Source organism: Epinephelus lanceolatus, chromosome 1, assembly GCF_041903045.1.
Source record: "Epinephelus lanceolatus isolate andai-2023 chromosome 1, ASM4190304v1, whole genome shotgun sequence".
NCBI lineage: Eukaryota > Metazoa > Chordata > Actinopteri > Perciformes > Serranidae > Epinephelus > Epinephelus lanceolatus.
Window position 1 is genome coordinate 34,284,939 of NC_135734.1, and position 18,655 is coordinate 34,303,593.

Genomic DNA, 18,655 nt, shown 5'->3' on the forward strand with positions numbered 1-18,655 from the left:
GTGTCAAGGACAAATAAATGGCTTCATGCTTGTTTGTGTTTACAGGCCTTTTCCTCAGCATCTTTAACCTGCAGCAGGTGAACCAACACAGTCAGCAACTGCAGCAGCTCTGTGGACAGATTCCTGTTCAAGTCCAGAAGAACGTGTTCTCAAAGGGATCATTCAGATTTTTGGAAGTGGGGTTGTAAAAGGCACTTCTCTATACGAAGTGTGTTAAGCCCCTTTTCCACCGAGCAGTTCAGTACAGTTCAGTCTGGTACGCTTTTTTCCGTTTCCACTGTGAAAAGTTGTGGATGGTACCAATGGAACCGTTCCGTACTGTCCCCATTTTTGGTCCCCCCTCTGTTGGGGTACCTAGCACACAGATCTGGTACTAAAAGGTGGAGCTGTGAACACTGCAGTCTGGTCAATAGCGGATGGTCACTCTGTTCAGGGCTGAGTTGTGGCTGGTTTTGAGGCTCATGTAACCACTGTTCATACCGTGGAGAGTTTTATTAGTAAACTCTCTATAACTACTGTAACTATAAAATGAAAGGATGTTTTGCTGCCTCTTGCAGCAGCTGGAGTCGGACAAAAAATGAACTTAATTCACTGGGTCGACTGCAGGCAACTTTTAAGGTGGAACGTTAACTTGTAATGTTACTCAATGCATGAGCTGACAACGTGAATCCATCAGCATGCCTTAAATTTCACTGTGACAACTTGGAAATGGGGCTTTAGATCAGTGGTTCTCAACTTATAGTCGCGGTCCAAAAGTAGGTCATGGGTTCATTCTGAATGGACCGCAAGTGACTTGCAAATGTGTCGAGTTTGTAAAAAGCACACTTTATTTTGAAGTAGAGTGAATTTACAGCACGGAGCTTTTATTTTGAAGTGCCATTTCCTGGTGTAAATTGAGTGACTGACGGACAGGCACTGGACAGAGACAGCAAACTAGCTGGACAACATGGCCATGACGCTTAATGTGTCAAACTGTGTGGACCGTGAACCAATGACTAAGGAGAAACCTGGACCCTGTGGTTAGACCAGTTGGGAACCACTGTATCAGATTATAGACTATCTTTGTGAAACCCCTGGTTTTGGTTTAATGGTTGCACTTTGTTGTTAAAGACTACCTGGAGCCTGGACAAATGTTTGTACGTGGCAAAGTGGGCCAGTCTCTCATACTGTGCTGACAGGAAATGACTACGACTCAGAGGAATGACGGAAAACTTCTCAGATCAAGACTCTGATTTGTGACTAAATGAGACATGTAATGATCCATTATTTACACAGACAGCTGAGCAGTTTTGAGTAGGAAGTTATTTGGAGCATTGATTTTGGATGAGGTAAAAGCTTTGATTATCATGCCAGTAATGGCTCTAATTACCAAGAGAAAATAGGCCTGACCTCCTCTATCAATTTCCTGCATCAAAATGGACTAATTTCCCCAATACTGAACTCATTTCCTCTCTATTAAGAATCATTTTTTCATTGTCAGAAAACCTCAACAGTCTATTCTGCACGAGACACTTTAATTCATACAGCTGCAAACTAATCACACCAGGAAATGATTTAATTATATTTCAACAAAGGCTCACATGGTAACAGTAATACATTTGGACCTGATTAATCAAAGTTTTTAAAAAGGAGAGAATCACAAGGTTTTACTGCTGCAGAGGCAAAACAAGGAGATGTGGGATATCTGACAACAGAATAAACTCAAGAAGACAACACACAGCATGAGAGGGCCGAGAACCTTTTACAAAATATTCTGTTTAGTCTTCAGTGTTTTACATCAAATGTAATAATGAAATTAGGCAGCGTGAGAGACTTGAACAAGAAAGGTGTAATTATCCAATCTGCATCAAAATAACATCCATTCCATTATTTCCTGTCTTGTCCTCTTTACAAGGAAACTTACAAAAGTGTTATGCATTCAGTTGAGAAAAAAAAATTCTGCTGTTTTTCTGAATCAACGAGCAGATTTTTTAAAATAAAAACTTTTCTTTTCAAGTGAAAGCTCTATGCTTCGGTAGATATGTTTTGTTTAGCAGAGTGAACTGATTAAACAGCAACTGAGTCTTTAAAATGGGTGCTGCATGAAGACCGAGTTTCTTATACACATAGGAAACTTTTCAGTTAGTCAGTTACTCAGGAAAATATATCTGTTGTAAAAGCAGTATCTTTTATCATCAGGTATTTGGCACACATTTAGACATTATACACAAACTTCTACAGGCCATTTTTAGCTGCCTGAGGAGACTAGAAGAGAATTTAAACTGGCTTCAAAAATTGCATTTAAAAAAAAAAAAATTAATTTAAGAGGATGCATTGTGTGCATAAGTTTTCCCCAAAATAAGAGACTGTATTACTTTTATTTCCTTTTGCCCACTGGTAGCAAGCAGTCAATAAGTGGCTGTGGTATATGGATACATGTCTAAATTATAAATGCCTGAATCAATATGTTAAAGTACTAGAGGGCATCCAGAGATGTGTTTTTCAGTCATGTTTCTCCACCAAAGCAAGACACAGTTCACCGTCTTCGGCCTGTGTACACTTTTTTTTTTAGCACCAGCACCTTTTAACTATTGTTCCAAATTAGGAGAGCGCATATGAAACCGCCTGGAGAAAAAGCGCCACACTCACACTCTAAAATATGATCCACTGTCTCAACTTTAATAAATTAGGGTAACAATTTGCATGCATCATTTCAAATAGTTCCAACTCTGGTATTATTGAGTCAGTCCTATGAGTCTAATGTAATCTGACTCTAACTCTGTTAGTTGAGTGCAGCCAACATGACTTGCTTTAACCTCCCAAAAATTTAAAGTTGCATCAACTTAATATTTATTCAAAAGTTGTGGTGATATTAAGTGGACAATTTTTTTTTAATCTAAAATATCATTACTTATTTATTTTAATTCCATCTGAATCAGAAATGTCAAAAATATTTGTTTTATTTTGGCCAATTTCTTAAAATAAGTTGTCAACTGACAAGAACACATCCATGAAACAAACATTTCTTAAGTGCTATCCATTAACCCCATGAATCATTTTTTAGAGTGCTGCATCTTTTTTCAAAGTGCCCCAGCTTTTCTGTGCAGCTGTTCTGAGTGCTTCTAGTTTAAAATCTGGCGGCGCTGCTGTTGTCACTGACGGTCTTTTAGCTTCCATCTGTCCCGAGCTGAATGACACGTCAGTCAGAAACTATCACAACAAACACAGAGAAACCCGTTTGTGGAAGCAGATCAGCCGGACGCTGGATGTTGATGGTGAGAGTTGTGCATTTATCACCATATGTGTTGTACCCTTGTTGCTAACATTGCTCACTGTAGAGCCTGTTACCTTAGCTACCTAGCTAATGTTAATGTCAAGATATTGGAGCGTTTTTCTTTAAAAGAGCTCCCCAAAACCCTGTAGCTGCTTCTCTGCATAACAGAAACACCATGTGGACACATGCCATCATGGTCCACACACCTATTGACAGCTTCACTGAAAACAGTTTGCTGTAATTTTTGCCAAAACAGAGAGAGTTTTTTAAATCTGTGTCTGATTTATCATAGCATAATCATTTCTTTGTTTTAAGAGTCTTTTTTTTCAGGCATTCTTGCCTTAATTTAACAGTGCAGAGGCATAGACTGGAAACATGGGAAGAGAAAGAGATATGACTTGCAATAAAGGTCTAAAGGCTGGAATCGAATCCGAGAAGTTGCTGTAATGTGGCATGTGCTGTAACCACTGTGTTACCAAAGCGCTCTGCACTATCATGTCTAGAGAACATTGGTCTAACCATCAGGAGTACATTGAAGTTCACAGGACATTTTGGCATCTGGACAGAAGAAGGCAAGGACTGAACTGCCAGACCTGTGATTAGTGGACAACAACCTGCGGGTGCTACCAGAAGACGTCTTCTGTATTTTTGATGTTTGACATGCAACTAAAAATCTATCTACTTAACATCATTTGTCATTTTCAGTTTCAGAATAAGATGCCATCAGTGCCACAGATACAGAAAGAAAGACAGAAGGTGGAGAGAGACAGACAGACAGGTGGAGACAGAGGTGGACAGTCGTACCTGATGCAGAGCGGTGAGGCCATCTTCATTGCAGAGGTCTGGACTCACATTGTTCTTGAGCAGGTAGCGCACTGGTGGAAAAGAGAGAGATGGAGAAACACATGAGTGAAGGCGGAAAATAACTGGAAAATATTTCTATTTCAGAAACAGGATTTCCTTCAGCTGACTGCAGTTCCCTTTACAAATTGAACCAGATTTAGACACCTCACTTCACCGCATGCTTCACTTGCACTAATGAAACACTATTCTGTGGCTGAGATTTGAAAAATATTCAGTTTGCCTTCACAAGTCTCGAGTGAAGAGGCACATGTGTTGCATGGTGATACAGCCATTCAGCTGTGATCAATATTTCAGAAAGAATACGATGTTCTGGCTGCTGCAGAGCAAAAAAAACAACGGATGCAGGATAAAAGCCTGATGAGATTCCTCCTGATTGCTCACACAGCCTGCAGGTGCAGCTTTACTTAACCTTTTGTTACTCAGTGACATCACCAATCAATCTGCAAACCATTAATCTCTCTGCATCATCGTGATGCGGCCTGCAGAAACTTCAATCTCTCAAATAATCAGCCCTGCCAGGATGTTACCCAACTGACCTTGGAAATATGGACGAATGAGTAATGGTAGGATGATGTAATGATCCCTAGGATTACACTGTTTGTCTGCCTCATAGTCCCAACAGATAAACCCTGTGCCCGGACCCTAATTCACAAAATATCAGCTATCACAGAGTACACGCTGGACCGCTGCCTGACCGCTAACACGGCTCAACCTGCTGGCCTGAGCAGGAAGTGGCGGCACAGGGCTCCTTTCCACGTCATTATTATCCCCTGTTTTTGGCAGAGCTGCCATCTGCCTTTATTTCACTGAGACAAAAAAAAAAAAAAAAAAAAAAACAGCGAGTGGATAAATCAGGTTATGACGCTGAAAGAGAGATGAGAGAGATTTGGGATGATAATTATCACATATATCCCTCAGACTGCCAGAAAAATAGTCACACACACATGAAGTAGAAACAGCACATGTATGCACACAAATACACAAACCAAACATCTACACACACACACACACAGTAGAGGATGGAGAAACATGCAATAAAACACAGTACAGACATGATGTACAGATGTATATATCAAGCATCAGTTTGGTTTCAGATGAGGAGGGCAGTCATTACTGACTTTGTCTAAGGGGCTCTTTGGACACGTGGACAAAAAAAAAATCACATGAAATCTCCAAAGCACTCTTTTGCTTTTAAACAATTAAAATGCTTTCATTGTCATGGCATCATCATGTTAGACTTAAAACAAAGTATAACAGATCTAATAGAACATAACAGTGCTTTTAAAGTGGTATTCCACCAACAGGAATATTTCACATGGACTTAAAAATTCCAGTAGATTGCGTCATTTGGCGCACAATATTCATCAAAGCTAAGTTAAAGAGCAAATAACAGCACTAAAATACTGTTAAGTTGTTTATAGTGCTTCAGTTAATAATAATGTTACAACAACACAAAACCCCAAAAGAATAAATCAATTTCTTCATCAACAGAAAACTATTTTGATCATCAATTAATTGTTTTCAAGCAAAAATGCGAAACATGACCTGGTTCCAGCTCATCACTGGTGAAGTTTTTGTTGCTCTTCTCCATTTGATATGATCATAAACTGAATATTTTTGGGTTTTGGACTGTTGACAAGACAAAACAAGACATCTGATGCAACCTTGAGCTTCAGGAATATTGTGACAGGCCATCTTAATGGTTTTCTGACATTAGTTAGACAAAATTTGGGCTGTAACTAACAACCATTTTCATTGTTGATTCATCTGTAAATGAAATGTTTAGTTGTTTGGTTTATAAAATGTCAGAAAATGGTGAAAAATGGAAATGGTGAATGTCAGTCAGTGTTTCCCAAAGCCCAAGATATTGCCCTCAAATATCTTGTTTTGTCCACAACCCAAAGATGTCACAAAAGGAGGAAAGAAACCAGTAAATATTCACATTTAAGAAACTGCAGTCAGAGAACTTTGATGTTCCATATATTATTGTAAAGTAATACAGTTATTTTAGTTTTAAAAAATACTCAAACTGATTAATTGATTATCAAATTGGTTGGCAATTAATTTACTAGTTGACACTAATCAATTTTGTTATAGCTCTGAAGTCAAAGTTTTTCAACTGCAAAGAAAGTAAATGCTTCAGTATATCCTGCATATGTATGTATATATATATATATCTATAAAAAACATATTGAGATGAAATAGTTTTTTGTGCTTTTGAGAATAATGATGGTACAACAAAAAAGAAGTTGATTCATCAATAGAAAAATAACTATTTTCATCATCGATTAATCATTTTCAGAAAAATACCAAACATAACGGACATCCAGCCGACCATTGGTGAAGACTTTGGCTGGACAAAACAAGGAGTGATGTCACGTTGGACGTATTGCAACAGGCTTTTGACATTATGTATACGCCAAATGAATGGTCAGTTAATAAAGAAAATAATCAGCAGCTTAATAGATAGTAAAACATTAGTTGTAAAACATTAGTTGTAGCCTTGCTGTGTGGTGAAAGCAGAACGTTGACAGAGCAGCAGCTTCAATCCTTCGTCTTAAATCTACACAGGCAGCATTCAGTCAACGTACTGAGCGTAAAACGTATCGGCAGCGCTAAGAGCCCGACCCAAAAAATGCAGGTCGCAGTTAAGGGAATAAAACACAAATAAAATAGGAGCTGGTACATGACCTGCTGAATTGATTCAACTAGAAGCTAATCTGTTCTGTCAGACAAAAGAAACGTTCTCCTTCAGAGGTTTGCTGAAATTTTCAATGTAATTCTGTTCAGGTTGACCCTGACTGTGACTATGTAAAAACTGTGGTTATTCTTCTGTTCAGTTTTTAGAAAATTTAAGAGAAAGTCAGCTCAGACTGCACTATAACACACTGATAAGTTTGTCATATTTGAACTGCCATTAACAAGAAAATGTTGCATGTTAGATGTCTTTTGATCGAGTACGGCTGCGACTGTGGTGAAAAAGCCGAGAAAGAAGAACAAATGTACCAAATGGCGTGGCAAAAAATTTTTTTTGGGTCAGCTAAAACAAAACTAATGCATGTAATTCTAAAAGTTACATGCATCAAGTGCGTGTGCACAGAAAAAAGTACTTTAAAGCCCTGGTACAGAGAGATTTTACTGAGTAAATCAAACTGAGCCTCTGTATAAAATACAAGCTGTGCTAGTCCACGCACACTCATACACAGGATTACACTACACACTCTTAATCCTCTACACTGTATTATCCATTTATGTAGCCCTTTGTTTCTCTACATGCAACACACACACATACACAAATACACACATACACCATTTTCAAAAACCTTTTGTATGAGGAAGTCAGTGTCAGATGAAAAGCAGGTACTTTGGGAGGCGCTGCACCTGCTGACATCTTCTCACAGAAATCTTTCTTAAGTTAAGAACAGCTCGAGCTCCTGGAGGAGTGCTCGTAATATGAGCTCCATTTTTATGTGGCAGCTAATAAAGGTGATGGAAGGATGTTTGCTACAGAGGCAGGTTGTGACGACAAGATGTATACGATTGAAAACTGACCTGCAGACAGGTCCGTATTTATGCACAGCGTCTGTGCTGCAGAAGTTTCCTCTGAGTTGGATGTTAGTGCTGTTTGACGATAATGGCAGCTGGTCATTATGGAAACACATTGTGTGCTGCAGAAAATGAGGCAGAGGGAGTGCTTTTTTCTACAGTAAAGTAGACTGATGGAAGTGGGGCCGTCACCAGCCAAACTCCATTATCCCACTTCCTGATTCCTGCAGCTATCAGGCCTCAATTAGGCTTCTGATCACTGTCAACATCTAACTGTGGTATTTGTCTTTGCTAGAAGATTTTCAGTATTATCACAACCGTGTACACAGCAGCTCGGCAGCAGACATATCTCCAAACATCAGCTGCTGTTAAGGAGCAAGGACGCCAAACAAAATGAGCGTCTGCAGCTGTCTGATTCACGTTATGCGCTCTTGTAAAGTGAAATATTACAGTGAGTGATGAGAGAATGGGACCCAAGGTTATACAGTGCAGGTTCAGTCTGACTGCACCAACTCATGTCACACACCGTGTCTGCTTTCAACTGTTTGTCTGGAGCTCTGTGTTGTACAACCTTGAGTGTAAACAACACTTCTCCGAGGAACCACAGAACCAACAGCACGTTTGCAGCTGACATGAGCTGCATCGTCTGTGATTCTCTTGTAATTACATACTGAGGTGTTTTTCTGTGTTTCAGAATTTTCAGGGGACCTGCTAAATGTCATGTTTAGCTGCCTGAGGAGATTATAATTGGATTTAAATTGGCTTGAAAACTGCATTTAAATAACACCATTTAGGATGCAACAAGCACAGGGTTTCCTCAAAGTAACTGATTGCATTACTTTTATTTCCACAGACCCAGAGGAGGCCGAAGGAAAGTCACTTTGTGGCTCTCAATAAGTGCCTCTGGTGTACTCATTTATTTCCATATTATAAGTTCAATGGAAACCTCTCATGGTGATCACGTACGTCCAGATCAAACTGATCTGTAAAACCTTTTTTATTTGCTTTCTCATGCAGATTACCACCTATTAATATTTACATATTAAGTAATGAAACAGACACCTTCACTATTGAATTTTATCGACCGTTTCAAAATACAGTACAGTTGTTTCATTACATGACCAGGCATTTTAAATCCACTTGACAAGAGCAGCATCAACCACAGGTGCTTTCCCTGTGCGCATTCCTTTTCTGTCTCCATCACTAACAGCCATGACTGTTTCTTGCAACGTGGTCTCACTCCCAGCTTGTCAAAAACTTGAAACTTGGTCAATGGCCTATCGGCATCAGACACAGAAGAACAGACGCACCCTCAAGCAGCTGTATGAAATGCCTCTGGCGGAGGCATCTGTCGACACTCCGGGCAACTACCGTGATAAAAAGAGTAAGAAAGTCTGCATAGGACAGGAGTGGAGGTGGATGGGTCAAACAAAAGCCAGACTTTCACCAAGAAGCCTGCTGTTCGTTTAATGTGTGAAATGAAAAGTCAAATTATTTTAATAATGACGTAGTGTGCTAGTATGTGTAGCATACAATGCTAGTGACATGTCACATATTATACTATGTTAGTAATAAACATAGTTATTTTAAGCTAAACCATTATGTTTTTTTTCTAAATCTAATCACGTGCCTATGTTGCCTAAACCTGAGGAAGTAAACCGAAAAATGTTTTTTACCTACGTTCTAAGTTTATTTTGAAATGAGACCATATGCTGACATGTTAGTGCCGTATGAACCATCTCGGACTCTGAGGACCTCAGGGACCGGCCTCCTGCTGGTGCCCAGAGTCAGGACTAAACATGGGGAATCAGGATTCCAGTTTTATGCAGCTAAAATCTGGAACAGTCTTTCTGAAGATGTGAGACAGGCCTCTACTCTGACAATGTTCAAATCTAGGCTCAAAACAGCTCTATTTCACTGTGCATATGACTGAAAGGATCTTATCTGCACTCTTCTCTTTTAAAGTTCATTTTATAATGATTATTTATGTTTTTATTTTGTATTGTGATTTTAATGCATTTTCTTGTTCTGTAAAGCACTTTGAATTACTTTGTGTGCGAATTGTGCTCTACAAATAAACTTGCCTTGCCTTGCCTATGCTTTTAATGAGCATAAACTTTGTTTTCCAGTCATGATTTCAATGTGCATGCAGCACCAGCCTCATGCTGTGTTTACAAGGAATCAGGCAGATGGTAGACAGCAGACGGAAAACAGCTTTTGGACAGCACAGGATAAACAAACAGTCTGACAGAACTGCAGGATGATAAAAGGAAACATGCATGACGATATGTTGCAATGGCAATGTTGTATTGTTTACAAAGAATTAGTGTTGTCACGATACCAAAATCTTTGTTTCGGTACCAATACCAATATGAATTTCGATACTTTTCGATACTCTTCGGTACTTTTCCTAAGGAAAAGTGCTTTTGGATACAAACCTTCAGAACAATAAATAGTAGGGGTGTAACGGTAAAAACAAAATCATGGTTCGGTAAGTACCTCGGTACAGACGTCACGGTTTGGTAACTCAAATGTTCCACCAAGTTTGTGTTGTCTCGTGTCGTCTCCCTTTGTGATTCAGACTTTCTCTTGTCTCTTTTCACGTGCGCCAGCTGCGAATGTTGATACAGGTGTTGTCATACACACCACTTGTGCAATCTGTGCTCCAATAGGAAGAAGGCGTTTGTGTGCATAAATTAGTAAAATAAATTAACTAAATTAATGAATTGAATCACTTTCAAAGTACCGGTATTTTCCAAATGCAGTATAGTACCGTTTGGAATACTCTAGTACCGCGGTACTATTTTAGTACTGGTATACTGTGCAACATTACAAAGAATGGAATAAAATATATCAAATAAAATTATTTTGTGTGTATTATTTTATATAATTATTCTAGTAATGTCCACTAGTTGTCCACGTTTTGTTCTCATGTGAGGGAGTTATGTAACATCAGTTTGTAAATTCCGCTGCTGGACACAGCCAAAAATTAAAATATTCCAACTTTTGACAGCAGTGCTGTCTATCGTTACTGTCACCAGTATTCTCGGTCTGCCGGTCTTCCCTTATTTTACCGTCCTGCTTTTATCCACTAAAATCATATGTGGTTTGCTGTCTGCTGCCTGGCTGATTTCATATGAACGCAGCATTGGCTGTTGATCACTGTGATCACTATAAGCAGTTTCCAGTGTCTATGAAACTTGTCAACACATTGTATTGCTAGCTCCATTGAAAATGATTTCTCACTGTAATATTTTCTGTAACATAGGCAATTTTTAAAAAATACATGTCCAATTTATCATAGCATCCTCATTTCTAAAGACATACATACATCATCACTTAAACAACTAAAAAAAAAAAGAAAACACCCCCGCTTAGGAAACACTTCAAGCTAGGAACCTTACTTAAAAAGTAGATACCAAAACATAATGTCTGTAAAATGATTCCATTTGCACTGAAAGACACTAAAACTGGCTGCGGTGACAGATCATCTATACTGTTTGTATCATTCGAGTCAAAAAAAAAAAGAAAAAAGCCTGAAACAGAGTAAACGTAGGATGAATTTGGAGGTAAACGAATTCAGGATGTAATGAGACCTCATCACTTCCTGACACCCCCACTGACAATGTCGATATAATTTACACAACCCACTGTTGCACCTACAAAAACAGATTTAACCTTAATTGTTTGCCCTTTTCCTTTTTTCCTTCCTGATTCTTAATTTACCGCAGCAAATGATTTGCTGCACCAATGAGTCACAGTCTGGCTGTGCCAACTCCGAAGTTGTAAAGGGAAGATTTCAGGAGGTCATGAAAGGATTTTTATTGATTTCTTCCAAGTAGACATTCACTTTTTTCTCGCCCCTGTACGCAGAGTTGTCAGAGTTCAGCTACAGTCAAGCAACATGACAGCTGGTGGGGATATCGTGTTTGTAAAAGAATACTTCAATAAGATACCTGCTGTTAGAGGAGCCTGAACAAAGTCTTCTGATTAATCACCTGATTAAATAAAGTAAATATTTTACAACCTGTTTTATGACTAATGTTTTAAGTCTCTATGTAGTAACTGAAGATTTATAGCTTTGTTTTGATGTTGTTGGTACAACATAATATTATGAAAATAAATAAATGTGGCCACAGGAAGTGTTCAGGAGGCGCTGTCTACCTTTACATCCACAGGACGATTTATTACAGTCATGATGCCATCAGTCACCTGCCTGTCAAACAGCACCACAGCTGCAGACACAGACGCAGGATCAAGGTCCTGTACTATTAGCACATGCTAATGGCATTCAATGACAAACACATACATGCAGAAGACCACATTTCATAACAAAGTGAGGACCAAGGCATGATGCATCCGACCATTACTGTTAGTCCTGTTGTTAGAGATGTGTAGAAGTGGTCATCCTCAAAGATAATGACTTAATTTACATTCACATAATAGTTTCCTTTTATTTTGAATGGGAAAAAAATATAAATTTATATATGGGTCATATAAACAGCATATTCCATAAGATGTTCTGAATCAGGCCTTTTTTTTTTATGTCGCATTTTCCGAGTAAGACATGCGGGATATACAGATACTATTCAAGTTTTCAGAGCAATCTTTGGACATGTAAAAGGTACTTTCATAATATTGGCCTTACTTGGTTCTGAGTGTCGTAGACAACAATTTGCAAGGCTGTGGGGTAGAGATGCATACAAAAGAAAATAATGGATGTTCTGATCATGTTAGTCACAGTATGTATAGCTGCGTATAGACAGGAATATTGGTGGAATATTCATTTTCTTCAGCCATCCAAACAGCTCAGTAGGAATATTGTCTTTCTCAGTATAAGGGCAAAAGCCAGAATATCATGTGCTTGTAAACATGGTTACTGATTGTATGTTGAAAACATCAACTAATGTCAGTTTTGATTCAAAATCTGTCTCAATATAACTTTTTACGCACAGCAGGCCTGACATTCATTCATTCATTCATCTTCTAACCACTTCATCCTCTTGAGGGTCGCGGGGGGGCTGGAGCCTATCCCAGCTGACATCGGGCGAGGGGCAGGGTACACCCTGGACAGGTCGCCAGACTATCGCAGGTCTGACACATAGAGACAAACAACCATTCCCGCTCACATTCACATCTACAGACAATTTAGAGTTATCAATTAACCTAGTCCCAATCTGCATGTCTTAATCTGCCCGGAGAGAACCCACGCTGACACGGGGAGAACATGCAAACTCCGCACAGAAGGGCTCCCACACCCAGGATCGAACCGGCAACCCTCTTGCTGTGAGGCGACAGTGCTAACCACCACACCACCGTGCCGCCCGCAGGCCTGACAAGCTTTGGATTTTTCATTTGATGGGACAGTTGAGGCATGGGGGTGAGGGGGGATGACATGCAGCAGGGGGCCACTGCAGCAAGGACAAAAACCTTTGTACATGGGATGCCTGTTCTGTCTGCTGAGCTAGTGGGCTCCCACTCTGGATTTTTTAACATACTGAGTTAATGGGGCTGTAGTGAGAGATTCAAGGCATTTTAAAGAGTTCGGAGAGTGGTGTCTTTTTTAAGTGTTTCCAAATAAGAGCAAATGTGAAATAAATGAATTAAGCAGTGTGTTTATTATCTGCCCTAATGTCAGATACATTTCTTGTCTGTCTGACTAACTATGAAGATTCAAAAGAACATGTTTAAAACACAGAGCAACAACACAGCTTTAAGACAAAGAAAAGGCGCCAGACCATAGACATATGACACACATTTTAGTTGAAATTATTTTTATTTTTTAATTTGTGTTTAGGCTACACATTTTCACAATTCAAGAATGTAAGAATCACTTGAAGCCTACAACAATGATAAAGAAAATAAAAACTAACCATATTGTTACCATTTTCATTTGTCAATGCCACAGGGTCCCACTGGGGAGTGGCTAATGAGCCACAAGTGGCTCAGGAGCAGTTTCCTACCCCTGCTCTATTATTACAGTTCAGTCAGGAACATTTTAATCAAAGAAAACTTTATTTCCATTTGCAGTATTATATTTGGCGGTATGGCTCTGTTTCGGGGCCTCTCCTCAGGCCTACACAGAAAGCCTCTTCCCTGTGCCTATATGAAAAGCCTAAGGTGGAGAGAGCACACCTCTCTGCCCTTCCACATGCAAACGAGGAAAGCCTGAGGCAGAAATGCAAACCTCCCTGCCCTTCCATGCGCCTACATGGAAAGGCTAAGGCAGGGAGAGCAGCAGCAAAGACCCCTGGGAACAGAACAGAGCAGCATCAATGACAAACAGAAATGACACTGATAAGTCAGACACAGCATGAAAAGCAGGAGCTGGGGTGGAGGTGGGTTGCAAAGCGGCTTGCAGAGGAAGCAGCAACAGTAGTCAGGCCAGAGCAGTTTAAATAGGGTGCCCTGAATGAGATTTGTCAATTGGTTGCATAGAAAGGAATCATGGGATCTATCAGCTGACTCCCTTCCATCAATCAGCTGCTCCATCGGTTGACTGGGCTGTTTGAGATCAGCTGATGTAACTGGGATGTGAGCTGAGTTAGGACACTGCCTGAACTAACACTATGCTCTACTTATACTTCGCATTGTTATGCTACAAAGGTTGTGGGTGTCTGGATAAAGTTTAACTTCAAGTCTGATCGATTCAACATCTTGTTAAAACAAAAATAATCACAAAATGTACAAATAATCTCAAATCCTGGAGTGGAAAACATCACAGTAAATACAACAAAAATTCAATTTTCCAACAGCGCTGATCAGATAACAGAAAATCTAATTTCAGTTGCACTCAGCTCTAAGGAACTCCTTATTTCAGCATGACTGAAAACAATCTAGTTTCCAGACTAACAATCCAGTGGTGTGAGGGTAAAACCTGAGTGAGTAACAAAGAGTGACAGACAGTGTTCACTCTCCCTGCAGGAACACCCAGTTATTAATCTCCATTAACTACTGACTGTTCGTACATACTGTACACAAAGCTCTGCTGCAGCACAGGCAGGTGTGTGTGCGTATATCAAGACATTACTGTTGTCATGTGGGAGCCCCATGTGTGTTTGTGTGTATGGATTTAACACATACAGCGACAACTGCACACATTCTGTTTCCACATTGAGTCTGGAGAAGTAATCAGAGGGTGACAGTTGTGTCTAATGGCGTCTGTCGGAGGCAGAAGTCAGATAGCTCTGCCTGCTCTTCAGACTGGAAATTATACATTTAAAGTAAACAAATATGTGCTGGAGACCAGAGTGAGATTAGCAGATGCATACAGACAATCAGCGTCACCAGCACAGCTTGATGTTTGATTGGTTTTCAGGCAGAAATGCACCAAAATATGCATTGGTGCTAAATTGCTTTCTCTGTGAGAGAGAGGTGGGCGCTGATGCATTAGTCGAGATGAAATAGATTTGATGTGTGATGTATCTGAAGATGACGGCGATGTGAAGTGAAGAGCGAGGCAGAGAGACGTTTAAAGAGCTGGAAGACAAAGACAGAGATGACTGGTTTAATATCAAGAATGTTTCTTGTTTTTTAATGCATATTTTATATCGTGTTTTGTTGTTTGATTTTTCACGTCTCAGTGTAAAATTTGTTTTTTTGTTTTTGATCTTCAGTCTGTCTGAACCAATTTATGTAAACAACGTCAAATAAAGTGCTTATGAAATTCAGATTGCTGTTAGGACATGGAGGTGGTATGTGAATGTGACTGTAGGTACGAGGTATGTGAGATGATGGCCTCTTTCATCATGTCATATGGCTATGCACACAGTGACACATACAAATTGCATCAATACCGATGCAAATCAGGATCCATTTCTCTCTGCCGAAAGACGTCAAATGTTCTTTATTGTTCCTTTTTATTTGGAAATGGAAGAAGAGGGAGCGGACATTATCATAAACTACATTTACTGAGAAGATCTAACCGCGGACATTTCGGCACGCATGGGTGACACAGTATTTTTCAATAAATGCTGTCAGTTCCTTTTCATGTTAGTGAGAAAGTAAAATGCATTATTCAGGTTTTATACCATGGTTTCTTGGTAAGTACTTGATTCTGATTGGCTGCAGAGTGTCCTTAAAAACCTGACAATGGACACCTACTAAATAGTTCCAGCCAAACTGTCAGTTCACCGCTCTAAATTAATGCACTGCCTACATAATAGTATCAACCTGTCTAGAATAAGTAACCACAGCAACAGGGATGCTGTCAAAGCCTCTGTTCACAATTTATTCCTCACAATGGGCCTCATTCACAAACAGTGCGTACGCACAAATCTGTGCTTAAACTGTGCGTACGATCGTTTGACGCACAAATCCGGGATTCATCAATATTTTCTTACCCGAATTTGTTCTTACTCTGTGAACAAATTTAGAACTGCCTCAGACCATGCGTACGCACAAATGAGGAAGGCCGAACTGACTTAGAAGATGCAAACATACCTTTTAAGTACATGCAGAGTCTATAAAACCACATTCATGAAAAAGAGATTTAATTAACATTTTTTAAAATAATTAATTTACTAATATATTGGCCAAATGGATTAAATTACCATGAAATTAACACACGTTCACCCTCATCATTGTGACAATTAAAATATTAACAATAACATGAACAGAAAAACTATCACTCCATCAGCATGCAGATGATCTGTAATGCCGACTAACATATCCTTAACGCTGTGGCCCGCTGGCCAGGAGGCACCCACGACTCATTTATTTTGCAAAACAGTACAGTGGGAATGCGTTTGGAGGCACGGGCTGTGAGAAGTGGATGGCTTGTTGGTGAGCATCTTTTGTTCTAGTCTTTTATTTCAATTGTTTTAAGTTAGTATTTTCAGTAAGTCTCTATTCCGTTAATGTTAAAATGTTATATTGTTTGGGTGACCGGGCAAATGGCCTTAAAACATTGCTGATGACACCATACGCAAACTCTGAAACCCCTCAAGAGGTGCGCTATAATAACATACATGCCCACACACGCGCCGTAGAGCGCACTTTTGGCATGCTTAAGGGCCGTTGGATGTGTTTGCATCAGATACGGCCGGTGGCAAACTACTTTATACCCCTGAGAAGGTGTGCAAGATCATCCTGGCATGCTGTGTCCTCCACAATCTTACAATGACCCATGGCATTCCTGTAAGACCCGGCGCCATCGCTTCTAACAAACTGTGAAATTTACTACTTCTCTCCTCGCGTAACCGCTTCCTTCATTCATGAATCAACTCTAGACAAGCGGTTTCCTTATATGGAGAAATGGGGGCGTGGTAGTATGCTGATTGCAGATCGCGGACACGCGCCTGTCAATTTAGAATGGTTCTGATTTACTAACATACGCACGGTGCTGAGAACAAAATTGGTCGGTACACACGTGTCATAAATCCAACGGTGATTTTGCGCAAGTACTTATTTTTTGCGGAGAGTAAGAACATTTCTGCGCAGATATTAGTGAATGAGGCCCAATGGGTGTAGTTCTTCAGTGCCTCATGCTCTCAACTTTACAGGATGGAGACTGTAACACACAAGCTACAAGAATAACAGCAGCCCTCTGAACTTACTGACACTTTGGATCACATCAGCGACCATCTCACATCCCAGTCACTATTCAGCTTGCTTCTTGAGGCTGTGGCTGATAGTGACGGTACACATGGCGTATAGTTTGTTTGTGAAACCCTTGATATTGATTTGGGGACAGTGACATGGCTGGATAGCTAGCTAGGCTTGTTGTTAAACATACTATCAAATTAAGGGATGCACAATAATGTCGGCATGTCATTGGTAACAACTGATATCGGCTTTAAAATGAACTATTAGAATCAGAAAAACATGCTTTTCCTTATGTTGTACAATGAATGAATGAATATTACATACACTGAAAAGTATTGTATTTCATGTCTCCATCTGCTGGTGGGCCATCACAATAAGAGTATGTATGCATAATATGATGTTAATTCCACTACAGAAGAGACTTGATGATCATTAAAATTAGGTAGGGAAAAAAGTGGATATATCGATATCGGTATCGACATCGGCCAAATGAGTTGTTATATATCGGCATTAGGGGTGTAACGATACATCAATCCACATCGATACATCGATTCATTGATTAACGATCCAATTATATTGATGCAAAATGAAAACATTGATCCATATCGTCACCTTAAAGATACACATTTATTTTGAAATTCACATAGCACGTCTGTTTCTGGGCAAGTACACCTCCGCTCAAACAACAAACAGAGCTCAGAAATAAAATGGTCAAATCATATTCTAGTTGTTTTTGTGAGTTGATGTAAATGATTGTGTTAGATGGGCATGTGATATCACGTCATATCGATCGCAGGCTCCTGAATCGAATCGAATCGAATCAAAATCGTATCGTGACAAACTTTGTGATATCGGCAAACATTGTATCGTCACCCAAACAAATCGATATAATATCGTATCATGATGAAGCTGGTGATTTACACCCCTAATCGGCATTAGGGTTGTCACAATACTAAAATTTCAAACTCGATATCGATACCCAGGAAAATATTCAATACTCGATACCATTTTCGATACAGCAGCAAAAAATTAAGAGGCATGTCATTTTTTAAATAAAGATCAGAACAGTAACATCAAAGATAACAACAAAAAATCCCCCCAAAATAAATAACAACCAGAAACAAGATCTGTCCATACAAATGTATTTATCTACAGCCCTGTTTATTTTCTGTGCTTCTGGTGAATTGGCACCATATTTTTGTTGCTGATCAAATAGAGTTGGTAGTTTAGGCTCAGGGTGCTCCTGTTTCTACCTCACTATGATCAGAGAACCAGGGGTTACGGGAGAAACCAAACGTTTTTTCAGCTTCAATCTGTGGCTTTACAGTTAACGTAACTTTTCAGACACACATAATTGTGTTGTCCTGTGAAAATAACATTGTCTATTAATGTTACGGACGGGCATGACTGATAAAGTTTTCTGCTTAGCTCCCACATTAACTTTAG

The 18,655-nt window shown here is 39.5% G+C and overlaps 1 protein-coding gene across 1 annotated transcript in view; it reads right to left on the reverse strand.

Moving 5' to 3' along the window:
* ppp1r16b (protein phosphatase 1, regulatory subunit 16B) overlaps positions 1 to 18,655 on the reverse strand; it is a 154,799-nt gene that overhangs the window by 52,574 nt on the left and 83,570 nt on the right. Inside the window, exon 3 of the mRNA XM_033625578.2 lies at positions 4,058 to 4,128. Coding sequence (XP_033481469.1) covers positions 4,058 to 4,128 — 71 coding nt within the window. The remainder of the gene's footprint in view (positions 1 to 4,057; positions 4,129 to 18,655) is intronic.